The 21,357-nt window shown below is 43.3% G+C and overlaps 1 protein-coding gene and 1 non-coding gene across 12 annotated transcripts in view; one reads left to right on the top strand and one right to left on the bottom strand.

Moving 5' to 3' along the window:
• The window catches only part of LOC140279806 (rap1 GTPase-activating protein 2-like), a 56,576-nt gene extending 36,279 nt beyond the window's left edge, over positions 1-20,297 (top strand). The window contains exons 1-19 of one of the 11 annotated variants that reach the window (XM_072374995.1): positions 999-1,956; positions 2,036-2,136; positions 4,410-4,488; positions 4,691-4,744; positions 4,837-4,920; positions 6,551-6,651; positions 7,318-7,447; positions 9,579-9,734; positions 10,608-10,679; positions 10,769-10,855; positions 14,129-14,275; positions 14,387-14,491; positions 14,577-14,668; positions 16,629-16,733; positions 16,814-16,901; positions 18,796-18,838; positions 18,917-18,987; positions 19,121-19,177; positions 19,359-20,297. In XM_072374995.1, the coding sequence (XP_072231096.1) occupies positions 1,519-1,956; positions 2,036-2,136; positions 4,410-4,488; positions 4,691-4,744; positions 4,837-4,920; positions 6,551-6,651; positions 7,318-7,447; positions 9,579-9,734; positions 10,608-10,679; positions 10,769-10,855; positions 14,129-14,275; positions 14,387-14,491; positions 14,577-14,668; positions 16,629-16,733; positions 16,814-16,901; positions 18,796-18,838; positions 18,917-18,987; positions 19,121-19,141 (1,974 nt within the window). In that variant the 5' untranslated portion in view covers positions 999-1,518 and the 3' untranslated portion in view covers positions 19,142-19,177; positions 19,359-20,297. Of the gene's footprint in view, positions 1-998; positions 1,957-2,035; positions 2,137-4,409; positions 4,489-4,690; positions 4,745-4,836; positions 4,921-6,550; positions 6,652-7,317; positions 7,448-9,578; positions 9,735-10,607; positions 10,680-10,768; positions 10,856-14,128; positions 14,276-14,386; positions 14,492-14,576; positions 14,669-16,628; positions 16,734-16,813; positions 16,902-18,795; positions 18,839-18,916; positions 19,178-19,358 lie in introns of those variants that run through there. The other 10 variants (XM_072374996.1, XM_072374997.1, XM_072374998.1 and 7 more) reach the window with 10 other exon arrangements.
• A 544-nt stretch (positions 20,298-20,841) lies between these two features.
• trnal-cag (transfer RNA leucine (anticodon CAG)) lies at positions 20,842-20,924 on the bottom strand. Its single transcript has one exon. It is a non-coding gene; the product is annotated as a tRNA-Leu (tRNA).
• Between the last annotated feature and the right edge of the window lie 433 nt (positions 20,925-21,357).

Raw genomic sequence — 21,357 nt, forward strand, 5'->3', positions numbered from 1 at the left:
AAGACAATCTTTCCCAGAAGGTGGAGTCGGCTTTGGCTCTTATCAAAACACAAGATATAAGATATCCAGAAAAATGGAAAATTGCACGATATATAACATATATAACATATATAACATATATAACATAACATATAACATATGTGTATTATATACGAGGAACATAACATAAAGGCTTTGATCGAGCCTTTGATTGTTAATATTGCACATGTTTATGTTTATGCATTTATCAGATGCTTTTATCCAAAGCAGCTTACAGGTAGGCAGAGGGGGTAAGGGGGCCTTGCCTAAGGACCCCTACTGAAGATAATACCTTTCATACAGGGGATTTGAACCCAGATCTCACACATTAAAGGTGGCAATCATACCACTACACTATCCAGTCACATTAAACACGACTGTTAGACATCTGTTTCGCTTGAGTTACACAGTAGAGTTTATTCAGGAGTCCCCTCTGCAAAAAGACTGATTTTACAGTATTCTGCAGGCTTCTATTCACTCAATTCCTGTCGTTTCTTAAAAAGAGAAACTGTATTCTGCCCGGCAACAATTAGGAGTCGGCTTTGGCTCTTATCAAAACATAAGATATAAGATATCCAGAAAAATGGAAAATTGCACGATATATAACATATATAACATAACATATAACATATGTGTATTATATACGAGGAACATAACATAAAGGCTTTGATCGAGCCATTGATTGAATTTACTTTTCTCAGATTTAACAGCAAGGAAACGGTAACCCTAACCCATGGCGTAAATACTGGCCATACCATAGAAAAGTGGGAAAATTTTATCCATTCTAATGAAGTTAAATGAACCAAAGTGAAAACAATGCAGCCCACATGTACTATAATGGGGATCGTTCCAGAAATACGTAAAACTGATCAAATTACTGATCTCCGTACAAATTTAAAACAACAAAGTACCACGACACACAAGATAGTTTGAAGCAAAATAAGTTCTCTGTCACACAAACCTCGTGCACGACCACCCTGACAAGGCAAACTAAAAATGGCCCAGTTACTGTAATTATTAAGATAAAAACTGTGGTCAGTCCTGGTGAAGCCACAGAAGAAAAGCTACAAACAAACAAAAGAAAAATGAACCGATAAAGTACATTTTCCAACCATGGACCTAAAAACAGTGAAATGCTTAATCAAATATGAATATTGGACATTAAACACGACTGTTAGACATCTGTTTCGCTTGAGTTACACAGTAGAGTTTATTCAGGAGTCCCCTCTGCAAAAAGACTGATTTTACAGTATTCTGCAGGCTTCTATTCACTCAATTCCTGTCGTTTCTTAAAAAAGAGAAACTGTATTCTGCCCGGCAACAATTAGATTTAACCTCTCAAAGTCCTTCTGTCCATTTCTAGTCTCGTCTGAGTGACCCCACTTCACCTTATCTTTGGGGCAATTCCCACAGCATCTTCTAAAACTTTAGCTCTTGTGCATTAGTGTATAAACACTGTATTTAGTATAAAGTGAATATAATGCCGTTCCTCAAAGCAGCATGTGGAGTACACCGTATCTGTGTGATATCCAGTTAGTCCTTCAACAAAACAGTCGATCCAACACCATCAAACAGACGCCAGAGACACAAACAGGAAGTGAACCGAGACGAAAGCCCGCTGCTTACAGACAGGTTAAGTCTCCGGTAAATGATGTGAGTCACGTCCTCAGAAGTGATGGAAATGTGTGTTGCAGGTGTTGGAGAGGGGGGGGGCCGTACCCTCAGGTCATCCTGCCTCAGTTCGGAGGTTACTGGATCGAGGATCCTGAGGCTCCGCCTCCTCCTGTGGCTCCTCCCACCTCTGAAGAGAGCAGAAGTGAGGAGGAGGACGGGGGAGGAAGGAGAGAAGAGGAAGGAACTGCCCCAGGGGATTATGGGTACCAGCTGGAGGAGATAAACGAGGCTGCGCGGGCCTACAGGAAGCACTTCTTGGGCCGGGTGAGGCTTAGATTCGTGTTTCAGTCTCAGTGTCTCTTGTATTCTGCATCTTTGGTTGTGACCTCACTTTGTCTCTCAGGAGCATTTGAACTTCTGCTCGGCCAGCAGTTTGGGAAACCTGCTGCTGTCCGTCAGACACGAGGAGGAGAAGGAGCAGGAGCACCTGCACGTCATCATCAGGTACAGCTATATCCACCGAAGGGATGCACAGCACTTCCAACTGAACCGTTATCATAAATACAAACCTGCACTCCTTCTGATGACCTGCAGGGGGCGACTCCTCAGATCAGTGAAACATTTTGAGCTCATAGTACAGATATAAAGTTTGTGAAAGCTCCCATTTTAGTAAAATACGATAAACCAATGAGACAACAACAAAATATTTTATACAATCTGTTGTGCACGAGCAAATATACCCAGATAAGTCTGGAAATGTTCTAAAATGGAACAAAAACCTTCAATTCTGTACATTTTATATCAGTTTGAACCTTTATTGAACAGATAAATGATCTTCAGCATCTTCACTGATCATTATATTCAGAAAACTGAACCAAAAGAAGAATCTGAAGCATCAACACTCAGTGAAAGTTGTTCCTTCAGCTTCCTTTAATGACTCTTTTTCATGCTTTGGGAACTGAGTTTTTCACTGATTGTTGCAGTTTTTTCAGAGAAATCTGAGTAGCAAAGAGGCTCGTGAAGGAACTGTTCTGTCACCTTTTCTTTTCACGACTGAAATCTCCTGAACATCTCAAAAACTAAGAAAATGGTGACTGATTTCCAGATGAAGAGATCTATCTGGCTCCAGTCACCATTGGACACATGGAGGTTGTTTCCAACTGGACTGAACCAACATAATAACCACATAATGGGTCATAATGGGTCATAATGGTCACCTTGATGGCAGCATCTGTCTCTCCAGAACTCCAACATCCAGCATGCATCAGTGGTACCTTCACCCAGATGAAGCCCTCCATGCCCTGGACTCTGCTGCAGCCCCAGACCATCACAGACGCTGCTTTAAACCTTCCTCTGAGAACAGCTGGATGCTCTTTCTCAGCAGTTTTTCCCAGAAGCAGCTGAAACTCATCTGCCCACAGAACACGTGTCCACTGTCTTTCTGTCCCTCTGAGATGAGCTGGAGTCCAGAGAACTGGGCCGTGGTTCTGCTCAGAGCTGATATATGGCTTCCTCCTGGTGTGATGCAGCTTCAGCTCACATTTCTGGATGCAGCCGTGGACTGTGTTGAGTGGAAATGCTTTTCCCAGCTCCTCCTGAGCCCATGTGGCTGTATGGATCATGGTGGCCTGACGGTTTCTCCTGCAGTGCTGCCTGAGGGCTCCGAGCTCATCCAGCAGGGCTTTCTGTCCTTGGCCTTTCCACACTGAGGTTTCCCCAGACTCCCTGAATCTGTTCCCAATATTCTGCTCTGTAGATGCTGAAAGACCAAAGTTCTTCACAGTCTGACTCTGAGGAATATTTCCTGAACTTATTGATGATTCTCTGATGGAGTTTGGCCCAAAGCGGTGAGCCACGACCCATCCTTGTTGGAGAGGCTGAACCTTTGGTGGAAGCTGCTTTTATACCCAATCCTGACACCCTCACCTGTCAGCAGGTAACCTGCTGCTTGGAGAAGCTCCAGAAGCTGTTGCTGTAGATTCTATAAACTTTCTGTCTTTATTTGGCTCCAGAACAGCTTTTCTTTCACTTCCTGTCCTTTATAGAACTGATTTGAAACTTTTAATGTTTGTTTTTAAAGCTCTTAACGGCCTCATCCCATCGTATTTATCTGAACTTTTAACTGTCTGTAACCCTGGCAGAGCTCTGAGGTCAACAAATCAACTTTGGTTGGAAGTGTTCAGGTCCAAATAAAAGCCCTGGGGTGAACGAGCCTTTTCGGTTGCTGCCCCCAGGCTCTGGAATAAGCTCCCCCCCCGAGATGTGTCTTATTTCTGACCTAGGCCTCTTTAAATCTGGGCTAAAAACATACTTATTTCAGATGGCTTTTAACACCCAGTAGAATGGTGACTCTTTTATATTATCTTATATATTATATATATATATATATATATATATATATATCAGAGTTTATATATATATTAAACTCTGATGGAGTTTGGCACAAAGCGGTGAGCCACGACCCATCCTTGTTGGAGAGGCTGAACCTTTGGTGGAAGCTGCTTTTATACCCAATCCTGACACCCTCACCTGTCAGCAGGTAACCTGCTGCTTGGAGAAGCTCCAGAAGCTGTTTCTGTAGATTCTATAAACTTTCTGTCTTTATTTGGCTCCAGAACAACTTTCACTGAGTGTTGTTATTATATACATTTACATATTTTACTTTAAATTTCTCAGACGTGAGCTGAATCATTTAAACTTGTATGTTTGCGTTTCAGTGAACACAGATGGTGTCTGAACAGGTTCAGGACTCCAGTTTGTCTCTTTTGTCCCATCAGGTCTCGGATGAAGAGCGTCTATCACAGATTATCACTGGCAGAGCTGCCGGACATCCCGAGCGTACCAGAGCTGGCCAAGGTGCGCTCTCCTCTTCTTTACTTCATTCTCACAGGAAACTGCGGTGAAATAAAGATGTTTAACTTCAGTTAAAGAACAAATACAGTAATGTGAAAGTGATCCAACCCTGAAGTGCTGACGAAGGACCATCAGCTAGATGTGTTGAAAGAATAAAAACTGTTTAATAAAAGGTCAGATACACTTTTGTTTGTTTCTCCTGAAGCTGCTGTGTGATGAAGCAGCAGGACTGCGGTTCAGTCCCGTCCTCTACCCAAAGGTGAGCTCATAAAGCTCATAAAGCTTCCCCTGAGTTTCCTCTGCTAACCACAGACCACATTGGACTGATTTTGTCTGTCTGTGTGTTTCCAGGCGTCTCAGCTGATTGTGAACTATGATGAACATGAGGTGAACAACACCTTTAAGTTTGGGGTCGTCTACCAGAGATTTGGACAGGTACGACTCTTCAGTGTCGTTGTGTTGTGTTTAAATCCCTTTTTCCTGCTCCTGGGAGCAGATATCAGGGCGTCTGAGGTCACCAACAGGTGTAAAACTCCTTCTTCCTGCTCCTGGGAGCAGATATCAGGGCGTCTGAGGTCACCAACAGGTGTGAAACTCCTTTTTCCTGCTCCTGGGAGCAGATATCAGGGCGTCTGAGGTCACCAGCAGGTGTAAAACTCCCCAAAAACACAACCCTGGGATTTATTTAGTTCCCCTTCATTTAACTCCCTCCTCACTCTCGCTGCTACATTGAACGCCGTGTACCGCTCTCGCTGTGTTAACGTTACATTATCGGCATGTTTCTGATAAAGATGGAGGTCTCCAGGTACAACTGTTTAATGAGGTTAATATATCCAAAATGTTTAAACGCAGTAATTAACGGTTCACATGCATTACTACGCTTGGTCCATTACTGTTCACGAGAAAGCATTGTTTGCTAGCATCTGCTGCTAACTTACAGCTAGCTGCTAACTTACAGCTAACTGCTAACTAACAGCTAACTGCTAACTTACAGCTAACTGCTAACTAACAGCTAACTACTAACTTACAGCTAACTGCTAACTTACAGCTAACTGCTAACTTACGGCTAACTGCTAACTTACAGCTAACTGCTAAACTAATGTATTTTATCCAAAGCGACTTACACAGGTAAGGCAGGTAGGGTAAAGGGGTCTTACCTGAGGGCCCCTACTGGTGTGTAGAGGATTTGAACCCAGGTTACCGACATGAAAGGTGGAAATCTTTATACATTCCTATATAGCGCTGGAGTGTTTTTGATAGCTGCTGACCTCACTAAAGTGTTAAAGTTGAAGTTAAAGTTGAGCTCCACCCTGAAAACAAAGAGGTGTCAAACAGGACTGAGACAGAGAGCCGCTGAGCTTAAACCGACAGATTTTTAGGGCCCGTCCTCAAAAGAACGTTTTCGTTGAATCCGCATAAAAACGCATCCGGCTTTTTCGAGGTGTGAAACCGGTATTTTTGGAAAACGGGTCCCAGAAAATCCTAAAACGCCAGATAGCCCGGAGTCGTGTGGACGGCGAATACGTTTTTTTCAGAAACAATGACATATAAGCCCCGCCTCTCTAACCATTAACCTCAGCCACCGTCACTAGATGCGTCATAACCACAGACATTTAAAGAATAAAACCTTAACAAGTCCTTTGTAACTTCATAACATCTATGGTCAGAACAACAACAACAATGGCGGATTACAGGCTTATTCTACCTTTATACACAGATGTTATAAAGATTATTAATACCTTTATACGCATACTTCATGGCTCCTCTTCTGGTGTCAGTGTATTGGTGTGGCGGCGTCACAGCGCCACATACAGGCCTGGCATATGTACTGCAGCATTTTGTGGACGCAGATATTTCTGGACGGGTCCTTAGACCAAAGTCTGTCTCAAACATCTCAATAAGAACTCAGGAAATGGTGTTAAATCGTTAAAAGAGCAGAAAATGTCACCTTTAAGGTGTTTCTGAGAAGCACAGTGAAGACATAGTCCTCCAAACAGCAGGGGGCGCTGACAGAGGTTGTTTGCAGCTGACAGGGAGTCTGATGAGTCTGTCACCTGTCTGGCAGGTTTCTGAGGAGGAGCTGTTCACGAACAACGAGGAGACGCCAGCATTCACCGAGTTTCTGCAGCTGCTTGGAGACAAAGTGGAGCTGCAGGACTTTAAGGGGTGAGAGTCGAACACATCAGCCGTGCTGCTGCCTTCTGATTCACTTCAAACATACAATCACATCATTTTTACACCAAAAACTCAAACCCAAACTGTAGTTATCTGTAAGGGTAAGTCTTTGCCTTTTTGGTCTCATAGTTTCATGTTTATTTTATTTATTCTCTGTTCATTCCTTTGGTTTTTGTTCAAAGCTCTGGTTTAGTTACCTTTAGCTGTTCCTACACAACATGTTTAGGTTATAGACAGTTTTCCAGTGTTTTGTGTGATGAAATAATGCCTTTGTGGTGTCTCATGAGGGTCCAATAAATCAATAAAGTATTTAGCGTGAGTTCAAACGTGCACACAGGCGGGAAAACAGAACTTAAAGTCCCTCTCCAGCACTTTCCTTTGTTTTCTGTGATAAGAATGATAAAAAAGATTATAAAAATACGCAAATTTCATGAACAAAACCGTCTAGAATTGGCTGGGAGGAGGTTGAATAAAACTTAAAGCTAATAATTCAGCTGCCCAACAAACAACCTGCAGAATGAAAACCAAACAGGAGTTTAGTCAGATATCACATCATCAGAATGGGAGGCTTTCAGCTCACTCTACCTCCAAATCATTCATTTACCACAGAAAGGTGGAAAAGATAACAACTGACTGGTGGCTGCTTCCTGTGTGCAGATTTCGGGGGGGTCTGGATGTGTTTCACGGTCAGACCGGGTCTCAGTCTGTCTACACGGTCCACAGAGAGCAGGAGATCATGTTCCACGTGTCCACGAAGTTACCGTTCACTGAGGGAGACGCACAGCAGGTAGACGGCATGACTCAGCTCCTTTCAACGCTATGAACCACAAATAAGCATCTTAAAACTGTACAAAACATTAGAAAGCATGACTCAGCATGTTATTAGAACTTCTTTAAAAATAAAGACAGCGGATGAGATGATGATATAGCATCACATGACATGGCTTGGTGTCCCATACTTATGACATCACATGACTTGGCTTGGTGTCCCATACTTATGACATCACATGACTTGGCTTGGTGTCCCATACTTATGACATCACATGACTTGGCTTGGTGTCCCATACTTATGACATCACATGACTTGGCTTGGTGTCCCATACTTATGACATCACATGACATGGCTTGGTGTCCCATACTTATGACATCACATGACTTGGCTTGGTGTCCCATACTTATGACATCACATGACTTGGCTTGGTGTCCCATACTTATGACATCACATGACTTGGCTTGGTGTCCCATACTTATGACATCACATGACTTGGCTTGGTGTCCCATACTTATGACATCACATGACTTGGCTTGGTGTCCCATACTTATGACATCACATGACTTGGCTTGGTGTCCCATACTTATGACATCACATGACATGGCTTGGTGTCCCATACTTATGACATCACATGACTTGGCTTGGTGTCCCATACTTATGACATCACATGACTTGGCTTGGTGTCCCATACTTATGACATCACATGACTTGGCTTGGTGTCCCATACTTATGACATCACATGACATGGCTTGGTGTCCCATACTTATGACATCACATGACTTGGCTTGGTGTCCCATACTTATGACATCACATGACATGGCTTGGTGTCCCATACTTATGACATCACATGACTTGGCTTGGTGTCCCATACTTATGACATCACATGACTTGGCTTGGTGTCCCATACTTATGACATCACATGACATGGCTTGGTGTCCCATACTTATGACATCACATGACTTGGCTTGGTGTCCCATACTTATGACATCACATGACATGGCTTGGTGTCCCATACTTATGACATCACATGACATGGCTTGGTGTCTCATACTTATGACATCACATCACCTGGCTTGGTGTCCCATACTTATGACATCACATGACATGGCTTGGTGTCCCATACTTATGACATCACATGACTTGGCTTGGTGTCCCATACTTATGACATCACATGACTTGGCTTGGTGTCCCATACTTATGACATCACATGACATGGCTTGGTGTCCCATACTTATGACATCACATGACATGGCTTGGTGTCCCATACTTATGACATCACATGACTTGGCTTGGTGTCCCATACTTATGACATCACATGACATGGCTTGGTGTCCCATACTTATGACATCACATGACATGGCATGGTGTCCCATACTTATGACATCACATCACCTGGCTTGGTGTCGCATACTTATGACATCACATCACCTGGCTTGGTGTCCCATACTTATGACATCACATCACCTGGCTTGGTGTCCCATACTTATGACATCACATGACTTGGCTTGGTGTCCCATACTTATGACATCACATGACATGGCTTGGTGTCCCATACTTATGACATCACATCACCTGGCTTGGTGTCCCATACTTATGACATCACATGACATGGCTTGGTGTCCCATACTTATGACATCACATGACATGGCATGGTGTCCCATACTTATGACATCACATCACCTGGCTTGGTGTCCCATACTTATGACATCACCTGGCTTGGTGTCCCATACTTATGACATCACATGACATGGCTTGGTGTCCCGCACTTATGACATCACATGACCTGCCTTGGTGTCCCATACTTATGACATCACATGACATGGCTTGGTGTCCCACACTTATGACATCACATGACATGGCTTGGTGTCCCATACTTATGACATCACATGACATGGCTTGGGGTCCCATACTTATGACATCACATCACCTGGCTTGGTGTCCCATACTTATGACATCACATGAAATGGCTTGGTGTCCCATACTTATGACATCATATGACATGGCTTGGTGTCCCATACTTATGACATCACATGACATGGCTGACGGTGTAACGTGGAATTAGATCATGTAATTATCCAACATCACCCGACATGGAGCAAATGTAACAGGATGATGTCACTCAAGTCGTCATGATGATGTCATTCAGCTGCAGAGGAAGCGCCACATAGGAAACGACATTGTCGCAGTGATATTTCAAGAGGAGGCCACCCCCTTCGTCCCAGACATGATTGCCTCCAACTTCCTCCACGCCTTCATCCTGGTGCAGGTGGAGGAGCCCTGCTCTGACAGCACCACCTACAAGGTACACGGTTTCCCTCACTGCATCACACCTTTCACCGCTTCTGATTGGTTGGTTTTCAAAGTGAAACTGAATACTGGAGCCTGTGGCATGCAGCTGTGACAGATGTTTCTTTTTGTTTTGTGGTGAAAGAGTTGATGTGTGCCAGTAAAGTTCCACATCATGGCTCAGCTTGTGTTTTATTGGAGGAGACTTTAAGAAGCTCAGAAGGACAGAAGAAGACATGAAGCTGGGAGGAAAAGTGGAAAACAGTAAAGAAAAAGGACCTGAAGTCAGTGCAGCTGTTGGCTGAGGTGAACATGAGGTTAACCAGGACATTCAAACGTTCCACAGGATCATAAAGTATCTTAAATCTGCTGCTCTTTCTCTGCCTTCTGATTGGACGGTTTGATTTACGTTTGAATCAGCACCGTCCAATCAGTTTGAAGTATAAAGACTAACTGATGTACACAAATGCTTTTCTACAGTTTACTTACTTATAAATCTTTTTAATTATTTCACAGGATGACAAAACCTGTAATATTCATTTAAAAAACAACGTTAACAAACATTATTATTGATTTTAACCCATAAATCAGCTTTACAGCTCGATAGTGTGGTCAGCAGGTGGCGCTGTGGTTGCTAACTGGAGGAAAAAGGAAATCTGTGTTCTTGGTCATTTATAACATGGAGAAGTTTTCAGGAATGAGTTTCTCTGGAAGCAGAAACAGCTGATCGGTGTTTCCTTCAGAAATCTGAAACATTTCTGTTTAAAGCATAAAACAAAGGCTTGGATAAATAAGTGAAAAGCATGAAAGAAAAGGGCATTTAATGCTGATATACAAACATAAAGAAAGCCAAATGAAGTCCTGACGGTGAAACTGTGGTGATTGACAGGTGTCAGTCACAGCACGGGAGGACGTGCCGCCCTTCGGCCCCCCCCTCCCGAATCCAGCCATCTTCAAGAAGGTGAGTTTCTGAGCTCATCTGGACACCGAAACCTCAGAGTTATTAACCCGATGTGCTGCGAGGTCAAATGAGCTGCTTTTGTTTTTCAGGGCCCAGAGTTCAGGGAGTTTCTTCTCACTAAGCTGATCAACGCAGAGCTGGCGTCCTATAAGAGTGAGCGCTTCGCCCGGCTGGAGGTGAACCACACGGCCTGTTTCCACAGAGTAGAAATAGTTATGAATAACTGTTTAATCTCTTTGCTGCACTTAAATCAATGATTTAAATTTCAGAATTTAAATTCTAAAGCAGAAAATGTAGAAACCAAACAGGAACCAAACAGAAACCAAACAGAAACCAAACAGAAATCAAACAGAAACCAAACAGGAACCAAACTAAAAGAAACCAAACAGAAACCAAACAGAAATCAAACAGAAACCAAACAGAAACCAAACAGGAACCAAACAGGAACCAAACAGGAACCAAACAGAAACCAAACAGAAACCAAACAGAAACCAAACAGGAACCAAACTAAAAGAAACCAAACAGAAACCAAACAGGAACCAAACTAAAAGAAACCAAACAGAAACCAAACAGAAACCAAACAGAAACCAAACAGAAACCAAACAGAAATCAAACAGAAACCAAACAGAAACCAAACAGAAACCAAACAGAAACCAAACAGGAACCAAACAGAAACCAAACAGAAACCAAACAGAAACCAAACTAAAAGAAACCAAACAGAAACCAAACAGAAACCAAACAGAAACCAAACAGAAACCAAACAGAAACCAAACAGGAACCAAACTAAAAGAAACCAAACAGAAACCAAACAGGAACCAAACAGAAACCAAACAGAAATCAAACAGAAACCAAACAGGAACCAAACTAAAAGAAACCAAACAGAAACCAAACAGAAACCAAACTAAAAGAAACCAAACAGAAACCAAACAGGAACCAAACTAAAAGAAACCAAACAGAAACCAAACAGAAACCAAACTAAAAGAAACCAAACAGAAACCAAACAGAAACCAAACAGGAACCAAACAGAAACCAAACAGAAACCAAACAGAAACCAAACAGGAACCAAACTAAAAGAAACCAAACAGAAACCAAACAGGAACCAAACAGAAACCAAACAGGAACCAAACTAAAAGAAACCAAACAGAAACCAAACAGGAACCAAACAGAAACCAAACAGAAACCAAACTAAAAGAAACCAAACAGAAACCAAACAGGAACCAAACAGAAACCAAACAGAAACCAAACAGAAACCAAACAGGAACCAAACTAAAAGAAACCAAACAGGAACCAAACTAAAAGAAACCAAACAGGAACCAAACAGAAACCAAACAGGAACCAAACTAAAAGAAACCAAACAGAAACCAAACAGGAACCAAACAGAAACCAAACAGGAACCAAACAGAAACCAAACAGAAACCAAACAGGAACCAAACTAAAAGAAACCAAACAGAAACCAAACAGAAACCAAACAGGAACCAAACAGAAACCAAACAGAAACCAAACAGAAACCAAACAGGAACCAAACAGAAACCAAACGGAAACCAAACAGGAACCAAACAGGAACCAAACAGAAATCAAACAGAAACCAAACAGGAACCAAACAGAAATCAAACAGAAACCAAACAGAAATCAAACAGAAATCAAACAGAAACCAAACAGAAACCAAACAGGAACCAAACAGAAACCAAACAGAAACCAAACAGAAACCAAACAGGAACCAAACAGAAACCAAACTAAAAGAAACCAAACAGAAACCAAACAGGAACCAAACAGAAACCAAACAGAAACCAAACAGAAACCAAACAGGAACCAAACTAAAAGAAACCAAACATAAACCAAACATAAACCAAACAGAAACCAAACAGGAACCAAACAGAAACCAAACAGAAACCAAAAAGAAACCAAACAGAAACCAAACAGAAACCAAAAAGAAACCAAACTAAAAGAAACCAAACAGAAACCAAACAGAAACCAAACAGAAACCAAACAGAAACCAAACAGGAACCAAACAGAAACCAAACAGAAACCAAACAGAAACCAAACTAAAATAAACCAAACAGAAACCAAACAGAAACCAAACAGGAACCAAACTAAAAGAAACCAAACAGGAACCAAACTAAAAGAAACCAAACAGAAACCAAACAGAAATCAAACAGAAACCAAACAGGAACCAAACTAAAAGAAACCAAACAGAAACCAAACAGAAACCAAACAGGAACCAAACTAAAAGAAACCAAACAGGAACCAAACTAAAAGAAACCAAACAGAAATCAAACAGAAACCAAACAGGAACCAAACTAAAAGAAACCAAACAGAAACCAAACAGAAATCAAACAGAAACCAAACAGAAACCAAACAGGAACCAAACAGGAACCAAACAGGAACCAAACAGAAACCAAACAGAAACCAAACAGAAACCAAACAGGAACCAAACTAAAAGAAACCAAACAGAAACCAAACAGGAACCAAACTAAAAGAAACCAAACAGAAACCAAACAGAAATCAAACAGAAACCAAACAGAAACCAAACTAAAAGAAACCAAACAGAAACCAAACAGAAATCAAACAGAAACCAAACAGAAACCAAACAGGAACCAAACAGAAACCAAACAGAAACCAAACAGAAACCAAACAGGAACCAAACTAAAAGAAACCAAACAGAAACCAAACAGGAACCAAACTAAAAGAAACCAAACAGAAACCAAACAGAAATCAAACAGAAACCAAACAGAAACCAAACTAAAAGAAACCAAACAGAAACCAAACAGAAATCAAACAGAAACCAAACAGAAACCAAACAGAAACCAAACAGGAACCAAACAGAAACCAAACAGAAACCAAACAGAAACCAAACTAAAAGAAACCAAACAGAAACCAAACAGAAACCAAACAGAAACCAAACAGGAACCAAACAGAAACCAAACAGAAACCAAACAGGAACCAAACAGAAACCAAACAGAAACCAAACAGAAATCAAACAGAAACCAAACAGGAACCAAACTAAAAGAAACCAAACAGAAACCAAACAGAAACCAAACTAAAAGAAACCAAACAGAAACCAAACAGAAACCAAACAGAAACCAAACAGGAACCAAACTAAAAGAAACCAAACAGAAACCAAACAGAAACCAAACTAAAAGAAACCAAACAGAAACCAAACAGAAACCAAAAAGAAACCAAACTAAAAGAAACCAAACAGAAACCAAACAGGAACCAAACAGGAACCAAACAGGAACCAAACAGAAATCAAACAGAAATCAAACAGAAACCAAACAGAAATCAAACAGAAATCAAACAGAAACCAAACAGGAACCTAAAGGTTCTTCCAGGAACAGGAACAGGAAGAAGGATTTTATAGAATATGGAGGCTTTAGAAGATAAATCCTTCTACTTCCTCAGTCAGTGGTGATTTTTGTTAGTTTTCTGAAGCCTCTTCTCTCCATGTTCAGGAGCGAACCCGGGCCGCCCTGCTGGACAGCCTCCATGATGAGCTGCAGAGACGCTCGCAGAGCATGCTGGGCCTGAACTTAGGTCCGGAGGACGAGGGCCGAGCGGAGAATGGGCACGCTCACGGAGGACTGCTGGAGTCCATCAAGGTGAGTTTTACTCTCTCTGCTGCCTCGTATCTTTCTTTGTTTAATGCATATTTTCTCACTTTGACCATGAAAACCATCTGTGTTCAAACGCACTCTGCGATTCCATTTCAGAGGGCGATGCGAGGGCGGAGCGTCTCCATGGAGACCATGTCGCGAGGCGGGACGGGACTCCCCACCAGCCTGAGTGGGGGCGGCCTGGCACACCTGAGCATCGAGGTGAGGAGAAGCAAAGATTTAAAGACGATGAGAAGCTTCTGGTTCCTGCGAGCGCTCAGCCTTGCTGTTATGGCGTGTTTTTCAGTGTAATGTGAAGTCTCCGGTGAAGAGGCGCTCAGGACTCTTCCCTCGACTGCTGAGCATCGACAGCCAGACAGAGAAACCCAACCAGAGGAGGTAACGCTTTCCTTCCTCCATGGTTTTATGATTAAAGCTCCATCAGATGCAGGTTAAAGCTCCATCAGATGCAGGTTAAAGCTCCATCAGATGCAGGTTAAAGCTCCATCAGATGCAGCTTAAAGCTCCATCAGATGCAGGTTAAAGCGCCATCAGATGCAGGTTAAAGCTCCTTCAGATGCAGGTTAAAGCTCCATCAGATGCAGGTTAAAGCTCCGTCAGATGCAGGTTAAAGCTCCATCAGATGCAGGTTAAAGCTCCATCAGATGCAGGTTAAAGCTCCGTCAGATGCAGCTTAAAGCTCCATCAGATGCAGGTTAAAGCGCCATCAGATGCAGGTTAAAGCTCCTTCAGATGCAGGTTAAAGCTCCGTCAGATGCAGGTTAAAGCTCCGTCAGATGCAGGTTAAAGCTCCATCAGATGCAGGTTAAAGCTCCATCAGATGCAGCTTAAAGCTCCATCAGATGCAGGTTAAAGCTCCGTCAGATGCAGGTTAAAGCTCCATCAGATGCAGGTTAAAGCTCCATCAGATGCAGGTTAAAGCTCCATCAGATGCAGGTTAAAGCTCCATCAGATGCAGGTTAAAGCTCCGTCAGATGCAGCTTAAAGCTCCATCAGATGCAGGTTAAAGCGCCATCAGATGCAGGTTAAAGCTCCTTCAGATGCAGGTTAAAGCTCCATCAGACGCAGGTTAAAGCTCCATCAGATGCAGGTTAAAGCTCCGTCAGATGCAGCTTAAAGCTCCATCAGATGCAGGTTAAAGCGCCATCAGATGCAGGTTAAAGCTCCTTCAGATGCAGGTTAAAGCTCCGTCAGATGCAGGTTAAAGCTCCTTCAGATGCAGGTTAAAGCTCCGTCAGATGCAGGTTAAAGCTCCGTCAGATGCAGGTTAAAGCTCCATCAGATGCAGGTTAAAGCTCCATCAGATGCAGCTTAAAGCTCCATCAGATGCAGGTTAAAGCTCCATCAGATGCAGGTTAAAGCTCCATCAGACGCAGGTTAAAGCTCCATCAGATGCAGCTTAAAGCTCCATCAGATGCAGGTTAAAGCTCCATCAGATGCAGGTTAAAGCTCCATCAGATGCAGGTTAAAGCTCCATCAGATGCAGGTTAAAGCTCCGTCAGATGCAGGTTAAAGCTCCGTCAGATGCAGGTTAAAGCTCCATCAGATGCAGGTTAAAGCTCCATCAGATGCAGCTTAAAGCTCCATCAGATGCAGGTTAAAGCTCCGTCAGATGCAGGTTAAAGCTCCATCAGATGCAGGTTAAAGCTCCATCAGATGCAGGTTAAAGCTCCATCAGATGCAGGTTAAAGCTCCATCAGATGCAGGTTAAAGCTCCGTCAGATGCAGCTTAAAGCTCCATCAGATGCAGGTTAAAGCGCCATCAGATGCAGGTTAAAGCTCCTTCAGATGCAGGTTAAAGCTCCATCAGACGCAGGTTAAAGCTCCATCAGATGCAGGTTAAAGCTCCGTCAGATGCAGCTTAAAGCTCCATCAGATGCAGGTTAAAGCGCCATCAGATGCAGGTTAAAGCTCCTTCAGATGCAGGTTAAAGCTCCGTCAGATGCAGGTTAAAGCTCCTTCAGATGCAGGTTAAAGCTCCGTCAGATGCAGGTTAAAGCTCCGTCAGATGCAGGTTAAAGCTCCATCAGATGCAGGTTAAAGCTCCATCAGATGCAGCTTAAAGCTCCATCAGATGCAGGTTAAAGCTCCATCAGATGCAGGTTAAAGCTCCATCAGACGCAGGTTAAAGCTCCATCAGATGCAGGTTAAAGCTCCATCAGATGCAGGTTAAAGCTCCATCAGATGCAGCTTAAAGCTCCATCAGATGCAGGTTAAAGCTCCATCAGATGCAGGTTAAAGCTCCATCAGATGCAGGTTAAAGCTCAGGACTGAAGCTCCTCCTCAGGAAACTGTGAACATACCTGGTTCTGGTTCTGACCCCCACCTTCTCTTTCAGCCTCCTGAGTGAGCAGCGCAGCTTCGACGGCTGCCAGCCAGCGCTGGAGGTGAGGTCAGAGCTGCCGTCCAATCCCAGCTCTCCGGAGGCGGGACAAAGGGACAGGTGTGTGTTCGCGGCAGCGCTGACAGACAGATCTTTGTTTTCTGACGCAGCAAACAACACGAGTTCTTGTTTGTTTGTAGGATCCACATGAAGAAGGACAGCAGTAAGATTTCCAGGTCGACGTCGAGCAGCTGCAGCTTCAGCCTCGCTGCTGATGACACACACCTGGTGAGTCAGACAGCGCCGGGGTTTGTCGGGGTCAAATGTCAAATGACACAAAGTTTGCTGCTTCAGAGATATGATGACAGTTTGTTATGAATCTCAGGTGTTGATGAGGCTGGAGCTGCTGCAGACTGCAAGCTTTAAAGGGGAACTCCGGTGTTTTTAAACCTTATTTCTGGCATAAAATACGTTCATCTGCTCACAGAGAACAGTTTGGTGAAAGTCGGCGTCCTTCTGAAGATATTTAGATAACTGGAGATCCATATAACGGAGTGAACGGGGCTTAGAGGATGCAGCCTCTAAATAAGGCATTATCTGTCTTTATTTCACCAATACTTTAAGAAGAATGAATGAATGAACGTGTGCTATAGCTGCTGTTAGCTCATAGCTCTGTTAGCTCATAGCTCTGTTAGCTCATAGCTCTGTTAGCTCATAGCTGCTGTTATGTGGCTACTTGCAGCTATAGGAGAGCTAACGGAGGGATTTCTACACAGGCACTCTACTGGGACCACTTCATCCACACGCCCCCCTGCAGCACAGCTTATTCACTCCGTGCTCTGTGACAGTCGGCTAACTTCACACAGAGTTTGCTGCTGATAGTTTTGTGCAACATGGCAGGATATTTATCAGATTTAGACGACTTTGAGTAAGATGGACGTTCTTACCGGAGTGAATAAACTGTGCTGCAGGGGGGCGTGTGGATGAAGTGGTCCCAGTAGAGTGCCTGTGTAGAAATCCCTCCGTTAGCTCTCCTATAGCTGCAAGTAGCCACATAACAGCAGCTATGAGCTAACAGAGCTATGAGCTAACAGCAGCTATGAGCTAACAGAGCTATGAGCTAACAGCAGCTATGAGCTAACAGCAGCTGCTATGAGCTAACAGAGCTATGAGCTAACAGAGCTATGAGCTAACAGCAGCTATGAGCTAACAGCAGCTGCTATGAGCTAACAGAGCTATGAGCTAAGAGAGCTATGAGCTAACAGCAGCTATGAGCTAACAGAGCTATGAGCTAACAGAGCTATGAGCTAACAGCAGCTGCTATGAGCTAACAGAGCTATGAGCTAACAGAGCTATGAGCTAACAGCAGCTATGAGCTAACAGCAGCTGCTATGAGCTAACAGAGCTATGAGCTAACAGCAGCTGCTATGAGCTAACAGAGCTATGAGCTAACAGAGCTATGAGCTAACAGCAGCTATGAGCTAACAGAGCTATGAGCTAACAGCAGCTATGAGCTAACAGAGCTATGACCTAACAGCAGCTATGAGCTAACAGAGCTATGAGCTAACAGCAGCTATGAGATAACAGAGCTATGAGCTAACAGAGCTCTGAGCTAACAGAGCTATGAGCTAACAGAGCTATAGCACACGTTCATTCATTCATTCTTCTTAAAGTATTGGTGAAATAAAGACAGATAATGCCTTATTTAGAGGCTGCATCCTCTAAGCCCCGTTCACTCCGTTATATGGATCTCCAGTTATCTAAATATCTTCTGAAGGACGCCGACTTTCACCAAACTGTTCTCAGTGAGCAGATGAACGTATTTCATGCCAGAAATAAGGTTTAAAAACACCGGAGTTCCCCTTTAAGGGAGGGTGGTGCTGCCATGGCTCAGTTAACCACCGTTACTTTGCATGAAAAAGGCTTCTACATCAGCTGTTAGAGAGAGGTTCAGCTGTTGTAAGAAGGTTTCAGGGCTCCTCAGAGCATCCAGCTGCTGGTTCATCTCAGCCTGCTTCATGGTCTCCATGGTTTCCACTGCTGGACGCTGTGTGGAATCTGTTGTTGAGCAGAAAACTCAGGGTTCAGGCTGGAGTTTCACCTGATGTGATGATAGATGTGAGAGGAAGGTTTGGAGCGTTGCATGTGAGCAGATGATCTGAAGCAGTGTCCTGTCCTTCAGGTGGAGGCTTCCTGTCCGCTCATCGTCTGCCGCAGCCCCACAGGTTCAGTACAGCTCCTCACACTCAACACCTCGGGCCTGTTTCCGGCTCGCTTTTCACTCCCTTCTGCTCCACTTTCAGAGCTGAAGAACAGAAACTCTCCCAGGTCCAACCTCAAGTTCCGCTTCGACAAGCTGAGTCACTCCGCTGCTGTGAGTCCGTCCAATCAGGCGCCTGGAAGCTGCCTCGCCATCACACCCCCACTGAGCCCACGTTAAGCTGTTGGTTTGTCTGTGAAACTCCAGTTCAGGTCTGTGTTCTGACGCCTGTGTTCTTCTTCTTCAGCAGGGACATTACGGGCTGTGAGGACAGGTGAGGACAGGTGAGCACAGGTGAGCACAGGTGAGGACAGCTTCCTGTTGGCCTGGAGAACCGCTCACATCCAGTTTTAATGAGAATAATCAGCTGTGTTCGGCCTTATTTCTGCTTTCTGTGAAAGTTTTAAGATTTAAACACAGAAAAATCACGTTTTAATCCTTAAACTGTTTCACCTTTAGTTTCTTCTTCTGTCACTTTTTTACAGAGTCGTCACACACACACGTCTCTCTATCTCTGCGAGGACCCTGCAGTCCGCCTGATGTCACTTTTCTCTGTTTAAAACCTCGCAGAGCTTCAGTTTCTGGCTTCTACCGACAGAAGAACTCATTCTTTTACATGTTTGTTTGACTTAATTCATTCATTTTCAGTTTTATTTTGTTTGCACTGAACCATCAAAGATGTGAATCCCAAATCTTTTCACATTTCATGATTCCTGCACTTTCTCTGGACAGCTGAGTATTTGAGTTGTTTTCCACAAAGTCCTCACTGTGATGACCTCACAAACACGGAGACGCCTTCAGGTAAAAAAGGGAAACTTCAACATTCCTCCGAAGTTATTCGGACCTGCCGGACTGAGCTCGTCTTCGTCAAAGTCTCGTCGAACCGGTTTCACGTGAAGCTCTGAGGCTCCGACCTGTGCCCAGTTGGAAGTTTCAAAGTAATTTTGTTCATTTCTTGTTGTTTTTTGGTTCAATTCCAGTAACGAGAGAGAAAAGCAGACCAGAGGAGAGCTGCAACAAACAGCTGTGTTCGTCATCAATACGTCTGATTAATAACTGATCGGTGGTTCAGATGTTAAACATTTAATGTCCTTTAAAGTTTATTCAAAGCAACATTTTAACGTCCAAATTCCAACAGGCTGCAGATTAAAGTCTGACCCAAAGTTTATGATTCAATCACCTCATTTACATGTGGTGACATCACTGATGACATCACTGATGACATCACATTGGATTCTGAACACATTTCCACGTTTTTATTTTATTTTTTCCTTATTGATCCTTTTCTGAACACAACTATGAACAAAGCTGCTCCAACTTCTGATCTTTTTCATGTTTTTCTGTCATTTTATCCACATGAAAACAACAGAAAATCAGTGAAATGAACAGGTTTGAGCACCGTCACTGACACAGCGTTTTATTTCATTCATCAGCTTACTGGAACAGTTTGAACATGACACCTTAATTCAGGGATAATTCAGATAAAACATGTCTGTTATCTGGTTTGAATGTGTGGGACTTTCAGCCTGTTTTATTCGGGGGTAAAGTTAGATTCATTTATATTTTACTCATATTTTATGCATGAGAGAGTTTTTATCATTTCTTCCTTAAAGCCCCATGAAACAGCTGAGTGATGTTCGCGTATTTCCAGGCTCTAAGGAGGCTGACCGCCTCCCACAGAGCCCAGCCTGCTCTGATTGGATGTTGAGTTGGAACCGCCTCCCACAGAGCCCAGCCTGCTCTGATTGGATGTTGAGTTAGACCACGCCCCCGAGTGCAGGATGAGTCATCATGTTATGTTATTTTTATGTTTATGTATTTATCCAAAGCGACTTACAGGTAGGGTAAGGGGGTCTTGCCTAAGGACTCCTACTGCAGATAGTACCTTTCATGCAGGGGATTTGAACCCAGATCTCCCACATGAAAGGTGGCAATCATCCCACTACACTATCCAGCCCCTAAAAGCAATGTCAGAAGTGGGATTCGAACCCACGCCTCCAGGGGAGACTGCGACCTGAACGCAGCGCCTTAGACCGCTCGGCCATCCTGACAGTGACGTTGACGTTTTTCAGTTGTATTCCAGGAAATTAGAAACTCCAATTAAACGTTAATTATTTAATTTAAGATTAATTATTAATTAATCAGCTGAAACAATGTTGATGACTCATCCTGCACTTGGGGGCGTGCACTAACACTGCAGCCAATCAGATGCTTTCCTGAATGCCCTGTTGCAGAATTGTAGGTGGAGCCTGTTCAGGCCACCGGAGCCAACCAATCAGAGCAGAACAGGCTTTAATTTTTTAACCGCACTGCTTCCTGTCTCACGGGGAGTTTAATAACCTGAGCTTCAGGACCAAAAACGGAGGTGAAACGAGATGGAATCCTGATGTTTTAATTGTTCATTAATCCATAAGTGTGAAGCTATTTGTTCATGTTTGTGAGCTTTAATTCATTCCAGGACATCATTAGGAAATGAGATGAACT

The sequence above is a fragment of the Leuresthes tenuis genome, unplaced genomic scaffold, assembly GCF_036924035.1.
Source record: "Leuresthes tenuis unplaced genomic scaffold, fLeuTen1.0.hap1 SCAF_21, whole genome shotgun sequence".
Lineage (NCBI taxonomy): Eukaryota > Metazoa > Chordata > Actinopteri > Atheriniformes > Atherinopsidae > Leuresthes > Leuresthes tenuis.